The sequence below is a fragment of the Leptidea sinapis genome, chromosome 14 (assembly GCF_905404315.1).
Source record: "Leptidea sinapis chromosome 14, ilLepSina1.1, whole genome shotgun sequence".
NCBI lineage: Eukaryota > Metazoa > Arthropoda > Insecta > Lepidoptera > Pieridae > Leptidea > Leptidea sinapis.
Genome location: NC_066278.1, coordinates 3,845,450 through 3,871,225, shown reverse-complemented (window position 1 = coordinate 3,871,225; position 25,776 = coordinate 3,845,450). Strand labels below are relative to the sequence as shown.

General features: G+C 36.2%; 1 protein-coding gene across 1 annotated transcript; it reads left to right on the top strand.

The window, feature by feature from the left end:
* Positions 1-2,916: 2,916 nt before the first annotated feature.
* LOC126967826 (CLIP domain-containing serine protease B4-like) lies at positions 2,917-24,694 on the top strand. Its single transcript, XM_050812512.1, has 9 exons — positions 2,917-3,062; positions 6,040-6,095; positions 6,195-6,286; positions 8,650-8,837; positions 11,872-11,980; positions 14,316-14,497; positions 16,083-16,183; positions 22,027-22,209; positions 23,678-24,694. Exons 1-9 carry the CDS (start codon positions 2,963-2,965, stop codon positions 23,786-23,788), a joined length of 1,122 nt encoding a protein of 373 aa, XP_050668469.1. The 5' UTR covers positions 2,917-2,962; the 3' UTR covers positions 23,789-24,694.
* Positions 24,695-25,776: the final 1,082 nt, after the last annotated feature.

Here is a 25,776-nt window from a genome sequence, read left to right as displayed (position 1 = left end):
ATAGAGGTTAATTCTAAACTCAATTTATTCATTTTTCATTACAATCAAGACGTATAATATAGATATATATATATAATAGAATATGATCTAAGATATTTTGCTACATCACAGATTACGAAAGTGGTTTAGTTTTTCAATATCAAAATTAATAGGTTTAGGTACGTGTTCATCTCTCTTGTATATTTTATTTTATATTTATAAGTTAGTTATAGTAAAATATTATTGTGTTACTGTTTGTTAATCCTAATAAAGTAAATAAATAAATGAAAAATAAATAGAAATAAAATTATATGTGAGTATTAGTTCTGTGATTTTTTAATATACAGTCTGTTTATTAGTTTGTTATTAATATGGAAATAATAGCCACAAGTCATTATCTAATTTAAATTATTTAATTACTTCATTAAATGTAGCAAATGAGCGCCAAACCATGGTCTGTCTATGACAAAGAGAAGCATTTTATTTTAAATAAACTGTTTGACCACTGGCCGTTGATGTGAATGACACTTATATTGCTTTAAACAGTATTTTGTTTTAGTTAACAAAAGAATAACAAAAGGCTGATTTTTGCAAAGATTAGCGGCTTTGTGTGTGTTCCCGTCAACTTTACATTTTCACTGTGACTGGTTTTGTCCCACGGTTAATAAAATATATTTTGGTACTTAGTGTAAACGGTCACTGTGAACTTAATTACTGTCGATATAGCTGTCGTATACATCAAGTAAACGTATAGTTTAATATATTTCTTTTTAAACATTCAATAATTTTACATACAAAGCGCGTACACCTTCCTTAAAGGCCGGCAACGCTCTTGTGATTCCTCTGGTGTTGCAAGAGAATGTCGGCGGCGGTGATCACTTAACACCAGGTGACCCGTACGCTCGTTTGTCCTCCTATTCCATAAAAAAAAAAAACTAGTTCTATAATCACAATAAAATATTATCCTTTCTTTAGACAATAGATACCTTGATCTTTTAAATAAAACACTTTTAAAGGATTAAAACGCGTGTAATTGTAACTATTACATTTTTATTTTTATTTTAGTTAACCTAACATTTCAAGACCTTTACAATTACACGCGTTTTAATCCCATAATAGTGTTTTATTTAAATGTGTAACACTCGCGTTAATAAAAGAAAATACCAAACCTAGATATTTTCAATAAAGAATTCAACTACCGTATGTTTGTTCCCCCCAATCTAAGAAGATATTTAACTGATTGATTTAAAAATTTACATGAATTATTTCTCCGTGGATAACATATCGTGCTATCTGTTCTATGCTAGTCGTAATTAGATACCAGATGGCGATAAACGATTGACCTTATATTGCAAACTCTTTTCTAACATTATTCTAATATCACATTTAAATTTATCTAATATAGTACCATAAGAGAGGGCCACAGTGAAGCCGGGCTTAAGTTATAAAAATAAGAAAAAATAAAATAATAACAAGTTTTCATCAAATATTACCAAACAACTGCTTGTGTCTAGTCATAAATTTATTGAGTTTATTTGAGCTTCAAGTTTTTAATTTTGAGATGTTGTCGAAAGGCTCTATGTAATAATTATTCCTTTCTGCAAATCGGGGTACGGGTCACTTGATGATAAGTGATCCTCGCCGCACACATTTTATAGCAACACCAGAGGAATCAATGGAGCGTTGCCGGCCTTTAACGAAGATAATTCCTTTTTTTGCCACATGCGAAGCTATGCGTACAAGACACGCTAAAGCCTAGTCAACAAGTCCGTTTTTTGGTTTTTCAGCAGTCTCTGTGAACGGCTGGATCACTTGGCGTTGCGTAGAGATGTCGCTTCATTGTGTGTCTTCTACCGCATTTATCACGGGGAGTGTTCTGAAGAGCTGTTTAACCTGATTCCTGCCGACGAATTCCACCTTCGCACGACACGCCACAAGTTAGGATATCATCCCCACCATCTGGATGTGTGGCGGTCCACCACAGTGCGGTTTTCAAGGAGCATTCTTCCACGTACTACAAAGCTGTGGAATGAGCTTCCTTATGCGGTGTGATACGAAATGGGTACCTTCAAAAAAAGTGCATACTCCTTCCTTAAAGGCCGGCAATGCTCCTGTGATTCCTCTAGTGTTGTAAGAGATTGTGGGCAGCGGTGATCACTTAACACCAGGTGACCCGTACGCTCGTTTGTCCTCCTATTGCATAAAAAAGAAAAAAAAAGTCTCGGAAAAATATGAACGAATAGGTACCCCTAATTAGATTCGAAATAGTATGTATATGATAAAACAAGACACAGAGTCATAAATATTGAGATTTATATAATATGTAGATATAAGTCTAAAAAAATGCAAAACGACGAGAAAATTCCTAAAAGTATGTCTCGACTCTCAGGACTGTTGGATTTATAATGTTCGATGAGGGGTGACGGTCGGCCTAAAACAATTAACATCTTAACAATAAAATTATCTAAACGTAAAATATGTAAAACAGTGAATGAAAACTCATGTTTATTATTTGCGCAAGAGCTGAAAAAAATAACCAAAAAAAAAAAAAAAATAAGAATAATACTACAAAAACAAATCGATTTGACGTTTTTATGGATGAATTTTTATGGGTAATTAATTATACAATGCATATTTTTTTATAAATATAATTGTATTTTTTTAATTTTTGTATAAATTTTATCTCTGGTCTCTCCTAATGTTGTAAGCTAATATGGTTCATTTAATGTATAAAACTAAAATATAAGAAATCTAGACAAATAAAGTACTTCAAGAAAATAACTATCCATCGTCAAAACCAGGCTATTATTATTGAGATCCAGTTTCAATGTCGTTAATATTTCTAAAAATATCACGAAGAAAAAATGTTGATCAAACCTGCCTCTGTCATTATGATGAGATTGGAGGCTTTGTAGTATCATTCATGTTTTAGACGCGCGCGCAAGACCACAAAATGTGATAATTGTTAATTGTCATCGTTTGAATGGTGGAGTTTGAAGTGCATCTGTATGTAAATTATTTCAAGATGGCTGTACTACTGTTGTGTTTTTTTATTTTTAGCTTAGCAAGTGCGCAGTTTGGAAGTAAGACCCGAAATATATTTATTTAATAGCACTAATAATATATATTTGCACTTGTATTATATTTACAATTTTGAGCACGAAAAATTTCTAGAGCGGTATTTGGCAGTTATATTAATAAGACCGAATAATTAATAATCATTTTAATCTAGGTTTTAAATATATGACATAATGAATCCTACGAGGTATATCTAAGATATACTACCTTTACCCGTGCCATATATTTAAGAGGGGAAAAAAGAATTCTTGGAGATATTCCTGTGCTGTTTCTTCTCTCTCACAGTACCAGTTATTTCCAACGTGGTGGTAGTGATTAAGTTGACATCAAAAATATTCTTAAGAAATCAATTTAAAAATTACTTTTATGAATTTATGTTAAAATGGTAGAATTTTTAATTATTATCATATGTTAAAATGAGCTGGATATTGTATGTTACCACAAATTAATTAACTTACTTTACACAAGTAAATTTTTGTGGGGTAAAATCTAGTAAATTTGTGGAGCAGCGTAGATATAATATTTTTTACTACAATTCTGTTTAAATCTAGGAAACTTAAGACTGTAATTTTGATATTAAATATATTAATTGGTTTTATTATTCTTCTTTTATGGTTAAATAAATGTTTTGCAACAAAAAGTTTATCTGACATACTGACTATTTTTTTTTAAATTATATATTTCAATGCCTACGTTATTAACATAAGATCACATAATTACGATCAGTTCTTATATATATTATATATTTTATTAAAAAAAAATGAATTTTCCTGTGTTCAATCAAAAATTTTCCTGTCAATCAAAGAGTTTTCCTGTCTATAAATATGATTTAACTTCATAGAAAGTACGTAAGTAATATGTTATGTGGGACATATGGGAGGTTAAATAACTGCATGTTGAAATAGTGTCAAATCGGTTGAACACGGACTATTATTGAAATAGTTACGGTAGCCTCGATATAAGGTTCACATAAGCACGAGGTCATCGATCAAATTATACAAAGTGGCATGATAATAATTATCGTCTATACAATCATTGTATCTGGTTTTGATGACATTAAAAAGGTTACACTTATTATTCTTACTGTAAAAATGGCTAATAATAACGAAAATAAAGAAGAGAGGAAAAATGCATCGCAAGCCAGCTTTGTTCATTATGAGAATCTTAAAGTTTGCTTAAGCAATTTAAATCCAGGAATTCAAATAACATAGACGCACCTTGGTTGTTCTTGTTATGGACAAAATATGACACCGTCTTTTAAAAAATTGAGCTTGCGAAAAGGTAGACTCAAGTTTACGCGTTTACCACTAAAAATAAACCCATTTGTCGTATCACCGCTCTTCGACGACACTTCCCTTACAGACTCGCCTACTATCGGAATACTCGGTCTCGAAATCTCGAGCTATGCCAATTCTGCGGCCAACTGCCAAAGCCAAATTGGCTGCGAAGAAACTGGGCGCCATAAATAGAACACCGCAATACTTCATGCCGGCCCACATTCTAGCGCTCTACAAAGCGCAGGTTCGGCCACATATGGAGTATTGCTGTCATCTCTCGTCTGGCGCACCCTAGTATCAGCTCGATCCATTTGACCGCGTGCAATGCAGAGCAGAATTGAATTGTCAAAGACCCAGTGTTCTGTGAACGACTGTATCACTTGGCGTTACGTAGAGACATCGCTTCATTATGTGTTTTCTACCGCACTTATCACGGGGAGTGTTCCGAAGAGCTGTTTCACCTGATTCCTGCCGCCGAACTCCACCTTCGCACGACACACCACAAGTTAGGATTTCATCCCCACCATCTGGATGTGTGGCGGTCCTCCACAATGCGGTTTTCAAGGTTTTTTCTTCCACGTAGTACAAAGCTGTGGAATGAACTTCCTTGTGCGGTGTTTCGGGGACGAAATTTTTTCAAATCACATGTTAAGATAAAGTTTCGGTTAATATTACTCCATAATAAAAACTTTAAGTTTTAAATATTATTTTTATAACTTTAATTTAATTAATTAAAAAATAATACATTAGGTGGTTATCTTAATTTTTTTTTGTCATCAATTATTATTAATTAATAATTATTTTAACCTATATATACGACTTAACTAAAATAAAGATTAAAATGAAACTTTAACGTAAAAATCTAATGTAAAAACATAGTTACAGTTACACGCGTCGTAATCCTCTAGAAGTGTTTTATTTAAATAAGACATCTTCCTTGTTTGGTTTATTCGGACGTATATCGTTTCCCACGTTTATTTGCAAGGCTGCTTGACAGTCGGGAAACTTCAGAATTATTTATACAGTATTGACATTGTTGACAGCGATGTAGTCAACATTTTGCATATTCTTGGTTCATTCTCAGGTATATTCTCTTATTATATTATATTCTCTCATTCTTCTCAATATATTCTGATAATGTAATGTATGTTCATAGGCACATAAGTGAATTTGCCAGAAACTGTCATAGCCATAATGTTAACACCAGGAACAGACATAAGCTTATAATACCTACTACTCGACTTAGTCGAGTTAGCAAGTCTTTTGTGGGGCGATGTATATGCTTTCACAACAGGATCCCAGAAAATGTTCAAAGCAAAAGTATAACGTTATTCAAAAGAATTGTTAAAAAACGTTTGTGTGGTAGAGGTTACTATAACATAAATGACTTTCTTAATGATACCACAGATTGGGAATGGAGCGACCGCCCTCAGGCTATTAAATAATAAGTTTAATTGTACAATGTTACTTTGTTACTTTGTAAATGTTACTTTAATTGTAAAACATATTATTGATGAAAAAAAAGCCCGCTGAGTTTGTTGCGCCCATTCTTCTCAGGCCTGAGGCATTTATTTTGGAATAGGTGGTAGTTTTTTGACTTTCAATAAGTTATTTCACATCCTATTTTAAATAAAAATATTTGAATTTGAATATAACTTTAAATCAAGTTTATTAGTAATACCGCAAGAGTATTTTAAATTTGCAGGTATATCTGTAAGTGTTGGAATGGGGCGAAATGCTGATGATGCATCTAGTTACTATGTAAGTATATACCACAGTACAGAGTGGATATCAATAGTTGATCTCATAATTGTTGATCTTAAAATGGAAACAAACCAATTTTTGTAATATTGTTCGCAGTCAAGATGTCCACCCAAAACCACGTGTATGCCTATAAGTATTTGTCCGTTTCTACAAGATTTACTCGACTTTACATGTTTTACGTCAGACAGGTATTGTTTTAATTTTATATTGAATTTGTCTGTTTGATTGAATTATAAATATATGGGTTGAGAGGTGGATTTTTCTCTAATACTCCACAGATTATTACATATTTTATTAATCAATATTTTAATTTTCTGATAATGATATGAAAGCTGGATGTGTGACGTTCTAAGTGGCTATCATTAAGATTCATCCACGTATAACCAAACTGTAGAATGATATTTCTTACGCGGAGTTGTCAGGTTTATATGTTAAACTCGAGAAGAGCTGGAGCTCAGTGGGAGGTTCCTTTGCACAATGCCGGCTAGATTATGGGTACCACAACGGTGCCTATTTCTGCCGTAAAGCAGTCATGTGCCATTACTGTGTTTCGGTCTAAAGGGCGCCGAAGCTAGTAAAATTACTGGGCAAATGTTACTTAACATATTATGTCTCAAGGTGACGAGCGCAGTTGTAGTGCCGCTCAGAATTTTTGGGTTTTCAATGATCCTGAGCACTGCATTGTAAAGGGTAGGGTGGTACGAGGAAAGTATTAAAATATTTAACTTTTATACATTTTTTTATGACAACACGAGAGAGCAGAACGACTGATACGCTCTGCCAGGATTCTTAGAAAACCCAAAAATTCTGAGCGGAACTACAATTGCACTCGTCACCTTAAGACATAAGATGTTAAGTCTCATTTGCCCAGTAATTTCACTAGCTACGGCGCCCTTCAGACCGAAACACAGTAATGCTTACACATTACTGCTTCGCGGTAGAAAAAGACGCCATGAACCAACGGAAACCCCATTTCTTAGACCCCAATTTATAGCGCGTACTTAGACCTTGCTCAGACTTTACTTACGTAAAACTCAGCTGAGTGTAATAAAACGTGAACTTTACTTTTTCATTCTGCTGTCTTAGTTTAAGCTTAACTTAGATATAATTACACATTTCAAATAAATATAAATATGATAAAATTTGAAAAACAAAATTTTATGAACGATGCGGGATTCGAACCCACGACCTCCGGCGTTCCGTGCCGGTGCTCTAAACCACTGAGCTAACCGTTGTAGATGAAGCCACAACCTGAGAGTTGAACAAAGTAAACAGAATTTTATATCGAGGCTGTACTCGAATGGTTAGCTCAGTTGGTTAGAGCACCGGCACGGAACGCCGGAGGTCGTGGGTTCGAATCCCGCATCTTTCATAAAATTTTGTTTTTCAAATTTTATTTGTGTATTAATCCTTGAAGTAAGGGTTATCACTTTAAAAACATAACATATTGTTTATAAATATGATATCAAAGATTATGCTACGCTTACACTCAGCTAAGTTTTAAGTAAGTCGGAGCATAATCTTAGGCTGAGATCTATAGAGCGAACTTAGACGATGCTTAGACTTTACTTATGTACTTTTATTACAGGTATACTTTTACACTGGATTAAATTAGGAAACATTATTAAAGCGGCCAACATACAATCAATATCTAGATGGATAATTTACATACATTTTTTTTCTGAAAATAAGGGACGAGACGAGCAGGACGTTCAGCTCATGGTAACTGATACCTTGCCCATTACAATGCAGTGCCGCTCAGGATTCTTGAAAAACCCAAAAATTCTGAGCGGCACTACAATTGCGCTCGTCACCTTGAGACATAAGTATCATTTTGTTCAATTATTAGTCTCATTTGCCCAGTAATTTCACTAGCTACGGCGACCTTCCAACCGAAACACTGTAATGTTTACACATTACTGCTCTACGGCAGTTTACGTTTACGGAAATAGGCGGTGTTGTGGTACCCATAATCTAGACGGCTTCCTGTGCAAAGGAGCCTCCCACTGGTAAACTTTGCTTGAGTATATTCTTGTCTTAACTACTTAGTGATCATCATGCATACAAATACCTTAAGGCGACACTAAATGCCAGCGACCTTGAGCGATATGAGTTTACGGGCGCGCCACCTATGTAACAAAGCCAATATTTTCAAAATTCTTGCGTGGAAAACAGTTTATATGCTTACAATCCTCGTTATTCACTACTAATCTGAATGTATGAACCTTCACAAAAAAGTACAAGCTATAAGAATAACTTTTCTGAGAGAAGTACCAAAAAATGCGTCACGCCATGCCAAAAAACTTGTTTAACTTCAAAGAAAAGTGGTAGTTCAAAAAGGCTCGGCAGTGTTAACTATTACCAACAGCAAGCATTAGCAACCTACAAATAAGACTTAAGAATATGTGTAATAGGATAAAATAGTTTTCACCACAAAACTTGTCTAAAAACATTATGTTTGCGTGTTTTCACCTTACTCTTCGCCTTAATAAGAAATGGTCGTTACAGACAGTATCTCAGAAGTAAGATTTACATTTGTTATATTTTTAAGATACTTCCATCGGCTTAACGAGTTGACATGTGGAAGCTCGAGTGAAGAAGACTTCGTTTGCTGTCCATCCTGCGACTGCGGGAGGGTGTACCAGCCTGGCACTCCTGAGTGCGGGGTGAGCATGGTCCGTGGAGTGGACTATAACGGCCTGGGAACACACCCTTGGGTGGCCAGGATTGGATTTACAAGTTTGTATAAAATTTTACTTTTTTTTATGGTTGCACTTCACATGGCTATTTGTGTTCGCTATTGGGTGTTTGTTGTATTTGGCAAAATATATGCCGTTCAGGCAAACATGCAAATAAAGGCAAATCCACACATGGCAGTCAAATAACAAACATTTCGAAGCAGAATGCAAGGTGTTTACAGACACTATGGACGTATGTAAACTTGCAGCGGGGTATTATTATTTAAAAGCACGTCTGGACAAGTTCATGGCGCGTGCGCTTCTAAATATGGCCATTGTGTGGACGGTTTATTTGCTTATTTGCCTATTTGACCCCTTTGATGTGCCTCAAAAAACCGACAAGCGCACGGTAACGCATATTTGGTATTGGCCTTATGTATTTGTCAAATAGGCAAATAAGGCCAACACTTTGTCAAATAAACTGTCCAAACAATTATTTGCCAAATATAACAAATACACAAGTACAAATAGCCATGTGAAGTGCCACCTTTAAATTGAATTATAGTTAATCTTTAACATGCTATTTACTGCGTTCTGACAATATTTAGTAGTACAAATAAATAAAATAGTATAAAATAAAGTTGAAGTACCTATGTACATAAGATTATACCATATTTATTTTTTTGTTATTTAGTTTTTCCATTCCAATTTAATTATCTTTTCAAGTTTGTTTAAATGAATTAAAAATAATTACTTTGTAATTCATTTTACCTATTTAGATATTTTTTATATGTATATTTATTTTCTTAGAATTCCTTATAATTAATAATTAAAATTGACAATCGCGCACTTGTCTTGAATGTTGGACCGCGGACAAACTGTTTAATTTTTATTCCAAATATTGCATAAAGCTGGTATCTATTATCCATCCCTCAGATCTACTAATTCAGTACTGTCGTGAGCCAAGTACTTCTATTATGGTGTCATGATTAAAATCTATAAATAATAATATTAATTGAGTAACCTATCTGACTTCGCAAGGTCGATATCATCAAGATTAAAGTATAAACGAATCTCACAAGCATTCGTATATTTTACGATTTAAGTATCTACGTCTTTAAGGACATATAATATGGTATTATAATAAGGACTTTTATTATGTTACTATATAATATATATATTATAATATTGACACGCTTTTTACACAAATTATCTTGCCCCAAGTTAAGCATATATAGCTTGTGTTATGGGTTACAAGACAACGATGTATTTAATACAATATACTTACTTAAACATACATATATTCATATAAACATACAGGACTCGCAAACAAAAATCTATATTCAACACATAAATGCTTGCACGTACCGGGATTCGAACCCGGGACCTCTAGCTTAGTAGGTAGGATCGCTAACCACTCGGATATACAGGTTGTCATGTGTTATTTAATATGACATTTTTATTATTTTATGCTTTGTTTGTATAAAGTCTATTTATAACTTGATATTTTAATCCTTACTCGTTTCTTTTTTTTATTAAATTTAATGTAATATTCGAACACCAGTTACTCTGGTAAAATGTATAAGGCTCATCAGGCATTATTTCGACCAATTGTACATGCATATTGTTAAATAAATAAAACATTCTTTCATTAAGATAAGCGATATGATATATAAATTTTTACAGTTTTATAAATGCATGTTACTAATAAAAAGTAGTTAAAAACACAAAATAAAAAAACGCCTTTTTATAAAAAACAGAACTAAAAAATTGAAATTTATTATGAAATTTAATGTTAACATTCCTGCCTTAAAGACGAAAATTACATACTTAAATTAACAAAACTCTTATTTAGAAAATTGAAAAATGGAAATTTTTATCAAATTAATGTATTGTCATCGGTCCTCGATAAATCTACGAAGTTTGAACGAAATCTGGCAGTTTAAAGTGGGTCAAAATCGCGCCCAAAGGAGTCGTTTACAAACAAACATACATACAATATATGCAAAGTGACGCAACAAAAAAAAATGTCAAAAACTGAACGGCTTACACGAGTAAGTCAAAAAAAGAAAAAAAAGTAAATTAATACTTATAAACACAAGAGTTATTGCATCAATGCACACATACCGTAAATAAATAGAGGCATTATGTAAGCATTTTATAAAATGTAAAAATATATAATAACTTTAACTTTAAAGGAAATAATAATAATAAAAAACACATCAAGCAGACCTCCCGGTAACAAGATCATCCAGCTACCACGAGTAGCACCCGTTGACGAGCATGACGCATGGAGCAGCCATCGCCTCCCTCGACCATATTTTAGGGAAGGGAATGACCCGCCCCACGTCGCCGCCACAAGCAGAGGCATTTAAGCGAGCATGACGATGCCTGTCACAAGAAATCTACCGAATAACAAAACAATGTTCATCCACATATTATGCAATACTTACTAAATGTTCGGGCTGATACCAGCGGCTGAATTCCACTTAAAAACAACTTAAAACCGGCAACGCATCCCATGACTTGCCTCACCACAATCCATCATGTGAGTTTCTTCCCATTTGCCTCCTCATATATAAAAGAAAATTTCATTGTACGGTTTATAAATAAAAACAGACGGGATGTTTTTAACAAACTTTTGGTACAAAGTTGAACAAGAATTACCCTCACTAAAAATATCTAACCTACGTACACATCAGCAGTGTTATTAAACTGTCGTAGGTTTACGTTTTAATATACCTTCAAGTCAAAATTTTTGCCTAGAATAACCGTATCTTTCGTTTGGGTTGACTGAAACTTAATTTCTAACGTCAAGTACCACAGACGTAAGTGTACAATGTTAATTTAAACTTGATACGTCCCTGTTACCTGAAATACGACACTATATACTTATTTGGACAGTTTTTCACTAAACACTTTGTCACTGCGTGGCGCTGTATTCAAAGCGCGGTCAAAACGCAACTGGACGAAAAGTCTGCCTGATAGTCGAGTAAGCAGAGTTCTACATCAGATAATTTTTGAGCGTGGATGTGAGTCTAGTTATTTATTGTACGTCAATTAATTTATATTTATTTTTGATGTTTTTTTTACAGATAAAGATTCTGGCAGCGTCAGGTTTGCGTGTAGCGGCTCCATAATAGCAAAGCGAGTTATTTTAACAGCAGCGCACTGCGCTTTGGCGAAACCTGAAGGCTATAAGCTGTAAGTCTTAAGTTAATTATAACTCGTTAAGACTTTCCTCAACCTTTAAATCTTTAACTTTTATCAATCTGCTAAGATTTTTAGAGAAATATTATAAATTGCGAACCCTCCATCAAAATTACTTATTATTTTTTCCCTATTTCCCGTAATGTGTGTCTAATATATCTTCTATTCCTCTTTCTGACCATAGAGGTCAGTCACGGGTTATCCTAGTTTGGGGGTCGAGGGTAATTTTAAACAAAACTGTATATTCTTTTTGCAACAAATAAACATTTATTTTTATTATTATTGTTTAAGAAAGCTTATTACGATTATGGAATTAATTTCCTCGATGGAAGAAAACAAAGCAATCGTTTTATCATTAAACATTGAAAATTAAAAGTAAACATTTTTATTATAAACTAGAATTTTTCAAACTAGATTTTGACTTTTGTCGACGTTTGGTTATTGAATGATACATAACTGTGATGATTGGCTATGTAATAATTATTGTTCGGATTAATTCGGTAGTAATTTTTATACAATAATTGTAAATGTACAATCCAATTGTCAAACTATTCGATGATTATAAAGTTATAGAAATTTTAAGTCATAATTTAGTGCACTAAAGAGTAAAAATATAATTTTTATCAGCAGTTTTTTTAAAGAAAAGGCTATCTCTTCCTAGCGTTTCACGAAAATAGACGTAACTTAAAGTATCCCAATAAGGGAAATTTGGCCATTATATTATATTTAAAAAAAATACAAAATCGATTCATTTTTAACCGACTTCAAAAAAGGAGAAGAGTCGAAATTTTTTATGTTTGTTACCTCAGAACTTTCGATAGGTGAACCGATTTTGATAATTTTTTTTTGTATTTGAATGCTGGTGCTTCCCGTGTACATTACAATTTGGTTCAGATCTGACATCCATCATGTCAGTCAAGGTAGTTTTGGTAACTACATACATAGTTATAGGTGAGATGTGCTTGTGTCGCACCAGGGGCGTGCATTGGTTTTCCAGCGCGGTAGGCTAAGTCTAACTAGTTGTATTTGCGATTAATATTTAAAAAATTAGTTATAAGGATAAATATAAGTTCACTTACCAACATTTTTTGCCGTTCTGTCAGATTGATCGTGTTTTTTAGCAAGATTTGTCAAATTATTCAAGTCACCGTAACTAGTATCATTCCACACAGTTCGTTGTAGAAAATAAACAGCTGGGGAAGCAGAACAATAAATTGGAATGGCAGCATCCAGCTAGCCAAGTGTATTTTTCGTAATACTTGGTATTAAAATATCTCATAATTTTACCTTTTTGTTGAGTTAAACTAATATTTTTGCATTGGTCTATAAAGACAAACAATTTTTATTTTATTTACGAACGAAAATTGTGCAAAAGTATACATACCTAATTTATGTAAACAAATCGTATTTTCGCCACAATCCCGACACTGGAATTCCTCTATTATATTTTATTCCTTACTAGTTACCTATTTTAAACACAAAACACACACCAACTTTCTTTTTTTTTCAATACAATCACGAAATATAATTAATAATAAGCAAATCAACACAAAACAAATAACTAGTGTAATTAGCTTAATTATTCACGCCCGTATAAGTACACGAATGACGAAAACACAACAACTAAAAAAATGGCGCTGTCAGTCTTGATTAGTGAACAATATATTTTTATTTCCGGAAATGTCATATTTTATATCTCACAATCATGAATCACGTCATGTGCGATGTCAACACTCTTATAGGAGCGCAATAAGGTTGAAACTCGGACACTAAGCGAACGAGACACGTCATAATAATAACTCATAAATCATAATGTAGGTATAGATTCTTTCATTGATTTAATTCGTGACAGCTAATTGTCATTTCGAAGTGTCAGAAGCATGCCTACCCCGGATGTGTTAAAGATGTCAAATTGCGATGGTCATATTTAAGAACGATATACATAGTAATTGTATATTTTTTGCTGTGGTCGTATAACCTTGACAAATAAATTTTGTCATAGAAATTAAACGTATTCTAGTAGCCTTTAGTAAGAATTATCGGAACTGCTTACTTTAGGTATTTAGTATATCGCGTAACGAAAAACTTACTGGTTGGGTGTTCAACCGAACTTCTCGGTGATAGGATAAAGGAACTAAATTCAAGTTACTGTTTTAAATATTTATATATATTTTTTTTTAATAAATGTATGTTACTGCTGATGAAAAGACAATCTTTGTTAGACTCGTATTTAATTGTCATAGTATCTAAAGATTAGGTTAGTTTCTGATTTTCCATCTCTAAGTCTCTAAATGAAATATTGGACATTAAACATCACTCTTGTACTCAGCTCAACGGTCGTGGTAGGAGAATGGGACATCAGTCGGAGTCCTGACTGCAGTGATTACTTCTGTGCTCCTACCACTCAGGCTATAAAGGTGGAGAGTGTGTCCGTCCATCCAGGGTACGAACAGAAAATCTTCAGACATGATGTTGCTTTGATAATGTTGAAAGAAGAAATTAAATATTCTGGTAAGTTGTAAATTGTTGTATTCAAAGATTTGGAAAATACGAGCGTAGACACGAACTGACAGCCCGATATTGAGTGACCAATTTAGATTTGTCGATGAGTGCGTTATCTATTGGCTTAGATAATTTATACGTCTAGATAGAGCCTATTGCTGTTAGACAACGCATGACAACAGGCCGGCTTTTATGAGTTTAGTGTGCTTGACTAGCTAGGTTTTACCCTCGCGATACGTTACTCACGTTGTTTTAGTGTAGTTTTAGCTCAGCTGAAAATAGAGGATAACAGTTCACCGCTATTTTTTTCGACGTATTCACAGCATGCATAGTCTATATAGATAATACACAATATAAAAATATGATATTTTTAGGTAAGAATTGAAAACAATCGCCATTTAATCTTTTAACCAAATCGACTCAGCCGTTTTGCCGTGAAAGATCTACAATATTCCAATCATCCCAACTTACAATCTTTCACCTTTAGAATATTAGTAAGATATTATGAATATAGGTTACAAATAGTTGTTTATTTTAGTATTAATTAACCTCGTATTATTTCATATAAGAGATTATTAATGAATTATTGACAAAAAGCGGCCAAGTGCGAGTCGGATTCGCCCATGAAGGGTTCCGTAGCAACAAGTAACAGAATATAAAAGTTCTTGTAGTTCGTTGTAACTTTAATCGATGCTTTAGCAATAGTATTATGTTTGTAAATTAAGTTATTTATAAAGTATTAAAGAAAAACTACTTACTAGATCATATATTTTTTTAGTTTTATCATTCTCTTATTTTGAAAGTTACAGGGTTTACCACTTTGGAAGTGTCTCTCCTGCAAATTATTCTGTTTAGAAAAAAATTGTATTAGACAATTCATTCTTGAAGACCTATCCATAAATACACACGTATGGGTTTGATGAAAAAAAAATTGTTGAGTTTTAGTTCTAAGTATGGGGGGTTCTAAGTATACCCCAAAATTTATTGTTCTTTTCAATTTTTGTGTAGAAATCTTAATGCAGTTTACAGAATACATCTACTTACCAAGTTTCAGAAAATTTATTGAATTAGGCGTTACTTTGCGGAAATCCATAATTATACAAATGATTTAAGTTTTCTTTAGTGTTAATTCCAAAAAAGTTTAAAGTCTCGTGCCAGATTTTGGCGAGACAACACGTCCTGAGGATGCCTCGTGTAGAGGCGAAACACGTGTCGAATTGTTTTTTAAAAACAAATAATGGCGGAATTATTAACACTAACGAAAACTTAAATCATTTGTATTACCAAGTTTCAAGTCTAGTTCTTATAGTTTCGGAAAAAAGTGGCTCTGACATACGGAAGGACAGACAGACAGACGTGACCAATCTGTAAGGGTTTCGTTTCTTGCTATTTGGCTACGGAACCCTAAAAAACCACCTGTATTATGTTAATATGAAAAGGCAATTTAATGCCGAACTGACAGCTATGTTCAATATGCTCTTACCACGTAATCCTGTGCACAATGATTTAATTATATTTGAATGGCACAAGTTCCGACCTTGAGCAGTGAAGTCATTTATCAGATCATGTATAATTGGTGTGCGTTTTATTTCAGTGACAGCAGCGCCGATCTGCCTGAATGATAAGCCGGAAGTCGTGATCAACGAGCGAGCCATGCTTGTCGGATGGGGAAAATTATCGGGACAGAGCACTCCGGTAGGTGCCAACTACTGACTACCTACTCTACTGTATACCACTGGACTGGCAGCTGTCAAAGTGCTTTTGTGCCTGTTTGATATTCGCCGTTTTGGCGCTGTTGGCCATGTTGTAAAAGTCTGCGGTACTAAAAGTAGTGATGACAACCTCAGCATACATCGAAAGATGGTGCGAAAAAATTGTGTACTTAATTACGTTGATTCTTGAATTATAAATAACATGGAAAACGCACGAAATTAATTCAAAATGCAAAATTCTTCAGAGTATTGTACGTTCCTTCGCAGCCATTTCTATTTTACGTAAAAATTTGTGACGCTCGCGAGTGGCGCTTCAAATAGGCACAAAAAAAATTCTGTCAAACATATGGTGTCAGCCTGTCCAGTAGTATCCATACAGAACAGTGGTGCCAACTGTCTCGCAGCTATCAGGCAAGTAAGGACTATATTCTAGAATAATGTTTTGAACAAATTCTCGAAGAATATGTTGCTTATTTCAATTTTTTAAATGTATTTAATTCCTATTCGTACAACCATGTATCTTAGAATAATATAGAAAATTCTGGAATAATCTAAAACATTCCAGAATAATTGGAAAAATCTCTGAAATGTATTCCAAGGCAAATATTTGAAATATTCGAAAAAATTCTAGAATTACCTAATTTTTTTTAAAATGATGAAGAAAGCTCTAAAATATGCATGTGCCACGGTTCTGAACTATCAAGAATGTTCTAGAAATTTATAGATTGTATGCCAGTTTTAGATGATCTAAAAAACAAGTAAGTTAAATTAATGAGAAAAAAGAAAATATTTATTTTACATGAATAAATTGTGAAGCAAGTTTTGATAGATTATTAACATTAACAAATAACTATACAATTTTAAATGACCCACGGAAGTAGCTAGTTTATAATAAAATGGAATAGACACTTTATTAGCATAACAATACGCAAAGGCCAAAGCCATAGCTTAAAAGGTCCTGTCTGGTCTGCCTTGCTCAGGGCAATAATCCTATATATAATCTGATCCTGTATATTGGTATATTGATAGCTAGTTTATTCTTTTTTTAATATTTTGCTCAAAGTAATACAATAATAGTTTTAATGATTGGTAATGCTACGTCGTGACCTTTGGGGCATAATTTAATTTGGACCCAGGGATTGACCACTTTCCCACTCAAAACCCGACGCGTCTGACGACTCTGTGGACTCATCTGACTGCTACAGTATTATCGAACAAATTCGACTCAGGCACCTTTAAGCTTAGAGCATACTTCCATCTTAATGGCTGGCAACAGATTCTGGCCATTGTATTGCTGATATCTATGGGCGTCTGATTCTTTTTACACCGTCAGGTAAGGCCACTTGCCCCCTCTGATATATAAATCAGGGAGGGAAAGATGAATGAAATATATGTGTGCTGCGTAGAACACTTTCTTCTGTTACTTTGTGGGTATATTATGATTTGTAGATGTAATATCACTGCTTCTATAACATAATTTTGTGCTTGAATTATTGAAAGTCCCAGATCTCTGTGAATGGCTTGAACCATATAACCTCACATAGAGACTAGCGGGCCTTCCATGAACTTTTATTGCGATTCAATTGACAACCTAAAATGAACTGCTTTGCTATTTCGTACCACGACGTCATTAGAGCTATCCATTTTAGGTTGACGTCAAATCAAGAAATTGATTCGCAAATTGATTTAGTTCGTTCATTCATTTGTACCATGGACTGGATAGCTTATGTGTCAAAGTGAGCGATGCGAAAAAAGATGCTACTTCCTTAGAGGAAAGTGAATCGTGTTGTTAATAACTTTTAAAAAATAGTTTAAACATACAGAAAAGGAAAATTTTATTGATGAGAGATGAGATGAGAATACTTTATTGGACTTTTTTGTAAAACAAAATACTGAAAATAAATACCGAAAATGAAAATACTAAAGACGAGGCAGTAAGGGCCCGGGCTATAGCCTGTTCGCAAGATCGAATTAAAAAAATGTACTCTTGCTCCTGTCAAATCAAACAGCAATGGAGGTGCGTTCATAACTCGTTATTTTTACGAAAACACCTAAGCAAACATTTAATTTGTAATTCAAAGAACTATTTATATTAATATTATTTGATTTTTTTTTTATGGAATAGGAGGACAAACGAGCGTACGGGTCACCTGGTGTTAAGTGATCACCGCCGCCCACATTCTCTTGCAACACCAGAGGAATCACAAGAGCGTTGCCGGCCTTTAAGGAAGGTGTACGCGCTTTTTTTGAAGGTACCCATGTCGTATTGTCCCGGAAACACCGCACAAGGAAGCTCATTCCATAGCTTTGTAGTACGAGGGAGAAAGCTCCTTGAAAACCGCACTGTAGAGGACCGCCACACATCCAGATGGTGGGGATGAAATCCTAACTTGTGGCGTGTCGTGCGAAGGTGGAATTCGGCGGCAGGAATCAGGTTAAACAGCTCTTCGGAATACTCCCCGTGCTATCACGGGTATCATCTATATGCGGTAGAAGACACACAATGAAGAAACGTCTCTACGCAATGCCAAGAGATCCAGCCGTTCACAGAGCACTGAGTCCCCGACAATTCGAGCTGCTCTACGTTGCACGCGGTCAAATGGATCGAACCGATACTGGGGTGCGCCAGACCAGAGATGACAGCAATACTCCATGTGTGGCCGGACCTGCGCTTTGTAGAGCGCTAGAATGTGGGCCGGCTTGAAGTATGCCGTGCTCTATTGATGACGCCCAGCTTCTTCGAAGCCAATTTGGCTTTGCCCTCCAGATGGCCACGGAATTGGCAATCGCTCGAGATTTCGAGACCCAGTAATCCGATACTAGGCGCGGCTTTTAGAGGAGGTGTCCAACATATCATTGATATGCAGAAGAAACAGCGTAGGAGATAGCACACAGCCTTGGGGCACTCCAGCATTCACGGGCTTCGGGTTCGAGCAATTTCCGTCGACAATGACCTGTATGCTACGCCCAGTGAGGAAGCTGGAGGTCCACTTGCACAAGCTCTCGGGAAGCCCAATGATGGAAGTTTTGAGAGGAGCGCCTTGTGCCATACACGATCAAAGGCCTTCGCTATATCCAGGCTAACTGCCAGGCCTTCCCCCTTGCTTTCAATAGCCGCCGCCCATCTATGTGTTAGGTATACCAGAAGATCACCTGCCGACCGTCCATGGCGAATGCCGTACTGTCGGTCGTTGATCAACTGGTGACCCTCTAGGTATACTAAAAGCTGGCGGCTAATTATGCTCTCCATGATTTTAGAGAGCAGGGAGGTGATAGCAATAGGCCTGTAGTTCGCCGGATTCGAGCTGTCTCCTTTTTTTTGGATCGGATGGACAAGGGCTGACATCCATGAGTCAGGGACTACGCATTTGGAATAAGAGTGCCGGAATTAACGCGTTAGCACCGGCGTCAACTCAGGGGCACACGTTCTAAGCACGATTGGAGAAATGCCATCCGGCCCGCTCGACTTCCTGACGTCCAACGAAAACAGAGCTCGCCTAACAGTTTTCTGTCTGAACTGTACTTCAGGCATAGAGCTCTGACACCGCGGGATGGTCGGCGGTGTATTTCCGTTGTCGTCAAGAGTCGAGTTGGAGGCGAAAAAAGCGCACAGGAGCTCGGCTTTCTCTTTTGCCGTATGGGCCAGGGTATCATTCCTCATGTGCAACGGCGGCATGGACGGCTGGTTGAAGTAACCAAGAGCAGCTTTCGACAACGACCAGAACTTGCGTGTTCCGGTCGGGTAACTGGAAAGCTGCTCGCCGATTTTGACGACGTGCTTAGACTTCGCACGGGCGATTTGCCGCTTAAAAAATCTGGAGGCACGGTTATATTTCCTCTTAAGAACTTTGCAGTTCGGATCCTTTGTGCCCAGCGCCGCAACCCAAGTTCGATACGCCTGTTTTTTGCAGTCAGATGCTGCTTTAACTGACGCATCGAACCAGGGCTATGATCTGCCACCGCTCGGTACTACGGAGCTTGGTATAAAAATATCCATGCCCTGCAGTATCACATCGGCTACTGCAACGGCGCAGGCACTAGGATCATCCGAAGGGAAACAAACCTTGCCCCAAGGGTAGGATGCAAAAAATGAACGCATTCTATCCCAATCTGCTGACTTGCAGTGCCAAACGCGGCGGGTCGCTGATGGTCTGCGACGTTGGCGTCGGATAGGCACTACACTCCTGACCAGGCAATGGTCGGACGTTCCGAGAGGGGCATCGACAAAGACCTGGTAACCATCGGGATGTGTAGTCAGCAGAAGATCTAATAAGGACGGCATGTGGCTATCCACATCCGGGAGCCGCGTTGGCGACTCAACCAATTGGGACAGACCATACGCCAATGCAAAATTATGCACAGATCGCCCTGCGTAGTCTGTGGTACGTGATCCAAGCCATTCGGCATTGTGCCCGTCGAAATCACCCAAGACTACGATTTCAGCGGAGAGGATCTGTGCAAGCACGTCGTCAATTGCCGCTTGAACGCAGCCCATGAGATGATCGGTTTCTGCGTTACCACTATGGGACCTGTAGACACACGCATAGATACGGACGCGGTCCTCTAAATCTACGCGGAGCCAGAGAGTAGACAGGTCCCTACCCTCAAAATTGCCGAGACGGCGACAGCAGATATCCTCCCTAACGTACACACATACCCCGGCATGAGGCAAAAATTGTGCTCAATTTTGTACCCGGGGTACGTTAAATATGAGGTATCGCTAGGTCGAGATATCTGCGTCTCCGTAAGGAAACACAAGGCCGGCTGCGCCGTCTCAAGGTGGTGGTGGACGGCGTTTAAATTGGAGTGAATTCCCCGGATATTGCAAAAGTCCACGTTGAGCGTGGAGCGGGGTGCCGTGGTGTTTCTGCCTCGTTTGTCCTCGGTCATGCGCGGTTCTTTGTCCACCCCAGAATACGGAGGGCAGCCCGAACGAGAGTGCTCGGGGAGGGATTCTCCGGCTCTGGTAGAGCCGGTACCCTCCTGGGGTAATATCTTTTTACGGACCGTTCTCATATTTTGTGGGGGGGGGGGGTCGGGAAGGGATGGCCACCGGTCCTCGACACTAACCCATGCGAAACATAGCGGCACTAGGCCGCTACCTCACGCCGGTATTCTGTGCGAGTGTGGTAATTAACCCGGACGAGTCTGGCCCGATTGTGCTGACGTCATAAGACGGCAGCGTGACTCTCCCACTTCTAAAAAGCCCTTAGTCGCCTCTCACGACACCCATGGGCCGGGGACTCCCCTATTCTTTTTACGCCCCGGGGAAAGTACAGGGCAAAGTGATAAGTACAAAAAAGGGTTTAATGGTTTATAATTTGACGCTATATAGCGCAATTTTAAAATGTATTTTTAGTATTTTCTACACAAAATAACCGCTAAAATCATTTCATATTTTTCGGTTGCGAAACGCAACGCATATGGTTCAAGGTAAGAGAGACAAACTTATGCAACGACTGTAGAGCGTCATCTCACTCTCTCACCGCAGACCACAGGCAAACTTATTTCATTCATTATTCATAAGCGATCCAAACGCCGTGAAAGGCACTCCATAATTGTATTTTATTTAAATGTTCACTCGCATTAAACAAAGAAAAAAAATTTCTATACATATAATATTATTTTCATGTTGACATGACAATTTTTCATATCTCATTAGAAATGAAATATCATTAAATTTGATAAAGACTGAGAAAAGTTTAAAAAAAAAGCACATTTGAGTGGTCGGATTTAAATAATAGGTCATTATAAATGTTTGAATAACTAACAATTTTCCATATCTGATATTAATATATTTAAATAAAGAATTCGATTTACTTTCAGGTAAGCCTGCAACAACAGCTGGACCTACCTTTAGTACCGCTGGAGATGTGTGAGAAGATATTTGGAGAGTCAGTGCCGATCCATGAGGGACAATTGTGTGCAGGAGGGGAAGAGGGCAGAGACGCTTGCTCCGGCTTCGGCGGAGCTCCTCTGCTTTCAACGAGAGATGGACAGTTTTTTCAAGTAACAACCCTTTCAATTTTTAGTAAAATAAAAATGAAGCTCTTGATTCCTTCCGCTGAAATCCAAAAACGTAAATAAACATAGCGTTGGGACGCTACTACAGTACGATTTTCAAGTAACAAGTTTTTATATTTTTCTTTTTAGCTATATGGCGTATGGTTGCCGTCATTTTAAATTACTAGCTATTATTAAGGCGAATAGTAAGCAGAAAACACGCAAACATGGTGTTTTTAGACAAGTTTTGTGGTGAAAGTATACCATTTCGAGCTATGAACACTACTTAATCCTGTTACACATATCCTTAGGTTTTATTTGTAGGTTGCTAATGCTTATTGTTGGTTATAGTTAACACTGCCGAGCCTTTTTGAACTACCACTTTTCTTTGAAGTTAAACAAGTTTTTTGGCATGGCGTGACGCATTTTTTTGGTACTTCTCTCAGAATAAGTTATTCTTATAGCTTGTACTTTTTGTAGGTTCATTTATTCAGATTAGTAGTGAATCACGAGGATTGTAAGCATATAAACTGTATTCCACCCAAGAATTTTGAAAATATTGGCTTTGTTACATAGATGGCGGGCCGGCAGCCGTAAACTCATATCGGTCAAGGTCGTCTACGCATGTAGGGCCGACCTCTTGTTGGTATAACAATAATAATGACTTTATGTACCTAACTAAAATAACGATCCACAAACTTGAATAAAATATATTTAAATACACTAATACTAAGTCTTAAAAATACTTGTAATATATAAATACTCAGTTGCCCATGGTAAGATCTAACGTGTTTTATGGGTACCAGGATTGCAACGTTCATGCACAATTTGAATTAACTCTATTCAGTAACTAGAAGTGAGGGTTCATCACTTTAAAAAAAACATAACATATTCTATTCAGTAGTTTTTGCAATTTGCCCATACATATACAAATAAAGAAACAGAAAAAATGTCTATAAACTATTACTTTGACTTCAGTAATGTTTGTAGAGCACACTGCAAGTATTTAAAAAAATATATTCAAAGTAGGTACATACTGCTTTCACTTTGTTATATTGTGAAATAATAGATATGATGATTATAATCACAGAACAGGTAAAGGACATCTCTTTAAACTGTTATGTGATTATTATCATGTTTTAGTGACACATTCAAGGTTAAGAAATTTAGACTAACACTTACGCCAAGTGTATAATTAACATATGTATCTATAAAATGCATGAATCTATGTAGACTAAAACCCACTATCCCACAGCATACCCTCAATCACGTCGTGCAGTTGGGTTAAAAGAATACGCTCACATACGAGGTTAAGAAAATTCGAATAACTCTTACGCCTATCGAATAAGTATTTCTGTTTAAGCGTTTGGTTTCTATAGCGCAAAGTACAAACAGACACATTACCCTACCCTACAGCATTACCCTCGTTTGGTATACTCTCGTAGATTTTCATAAATGTATATTTTTTTTTCAGATCGGAATCGTTTCATTTGGTTCAGAGAACTGCGGAAGCGAAGGTGTTCCGAGTGTTTACACAAACGTTGCTCACTACTACCGGTGGATCGTGGATAATTCACCTTCATAATTATAACAGAGATTCTACTAACTATATTTAATCTGGAGAACCCTAAATTACCCCAAATCCGGGGAGAATAAGGACATAAACTTCAGGGTGATCAAAAAATCAAAATAAATGTTCATAAAGAATTGGATCTCTTTCTCCTCCTGGATCAAAAAATGATATTTAAATTTCGGTCAGTAAATACTATAGTAATAGCTAAATCTAAAACAGGAAGAGGTATTAAAAATAATAACGCTGTAACTCCTACTGCCAAATAAAGGTATTTGATCAAATGATAAATTATTAATTCGTAATTATATTAATAATAGTTGTAATAAAATTAATTGCTCCAAAATAGAAGAAATTCTAGCTACGTGTAGGGAAAAGATAGCTAAATTTACTGAGGATTTTCTGTAATGAATCTCATAGTAAGAGTGTAGCTAGAATACAAGTTATGGTCCCAGTAGACGTCTTAATACGTAATCTGTGGTCAAGTGTATTGCTGTCTCTTGTATGTATTTATTTATTTTTTTATTGGAAAAACAACAAATACATATCATATATCTAGGTTTACAAATGATATGGTGAGCATATTACTTTTAGCATTTCACCAGTTTCACAGGAGACTCCTTTGCACAGGATGCCGGCTATATTAGTGCTACTACAACGGCGCCTATTTCTGCCGTGAAGCAGTAATGTGTTAACTCTACTGTGTATCGGTCTGAAGGGCGCCTTGGCTAGTGAAATTACTGGGCAAATGAGACTTAGTCTCTTATGTATCAAGGTGACGAGCGCAATTGTAGTGCCGCTCAGAATTTTTACGCTTTTCAAGAATCCTGAGCGGCACTGCATTGTAATGGACAGGGCGTGTCAATTACCATCAGCTGAACGTCCTGCTCGTCTCGTTCCATGTTTTCATAAAAATAAAAATCATGAAAAATTACAGTTTCTTATTAATAGTATTGTTTATTTATCAACATCTATCATTTATCAAGTTATGAACACAGAGGCACAATACAAGTATATAACAGTAGCGTAACTCAGCTGTCTGTTTCAACTTTTTACCTACATCTGGGCGGAGCACTAAGGCTGGTACATACAAAAACTAAAGAGATTAACGACGCGGATAGTGTGGTGCAGCTAATTTAAGTCGGACAGCGATAAGTCTCGGCGGCCCCGACGTACGGCTTGGCACTCAATAGTTATGTCTTCCCAAGATCGCTTAGCGGCCGTTTAAATTGTGTGTATGTATGTGTGCGTCGATTCGGGCGCTCTGGTATGAAGTTAAAGTATTAGGTTCTATTAGGTACTGTATTGTGGCAGAGGCAACAATACAATTGAACGTGGATTACGCGTGTATTAACGGCCGTTCCCAATATTCAGTCTATCTCTTACTTGAGATAAAAATCGTAACTATCGTCGACTTTTCTATCCCAATAAACTTATCGACCGTAACTCACCTTATCCGTACACGTACTGTCAATGGGACGACGTATAGCTTACCAGCGATAGAAGTTTGTACGGAAATTGCAATTCACGCATCCCAATATAAGGCGATAAGAATGACTTATCGGGTATATTGGGACAGCTACAGATTATTGACAGCTACTTACTGACAATAGAATGTAGTAAGTTTATCTCTATCTGTAGATAGTATATTGGGAACGGCCGTAAGACACTCTCTAGGATACATAGATAATCTACTTAGGGTCCTCTCATTTTCCCGCGTCTATTTTACATGACAAAATCACCATTCAAGCGGATTTTGATCACAATCTAGCTCTCTGACGGTGAACTCGCAAAATTATTTTAGTATGTACATCAATTTTACTTATATGTACAAATTAACAAATAACTGGCCGGCACATAATGTAAATTATAAGGCATTGAATATATTATACTCATAGTTTTTACAATGAGTGAGAAAACCTTTTTAATTAAATAAATATGATTAAATAAAATTACTAAAAAAATCAGTTTTTACTTTAACCTGTTCTCTTCTGATTTTAAAA

Excerpts from the sequence above, each read along its gene's own strand:
- LOC126967826 (XM_050812512.1), top strand. The coding sequence starts at position 2,963 with ATGGTGGAGTTTGAAGTGCATCTGTATGTAAATTATTTCAAGATGGCT. Across the intron at positions 6,096-6,194 it reads ATGATGCATCTAGTTACTAT|TCAAGATGTCCACCCAAAAC; the intron begins GTAAGTATATAC and ends TATTGTTCGCAG. Across the intron at positions 11,981-14,315 it reads AAACCTGAAGGCTATAAGCT|CTCAACGGTCGTGGTAGGAG; the intron begins GTAAGTCTTAAG and ends TCTTGTACTCAG.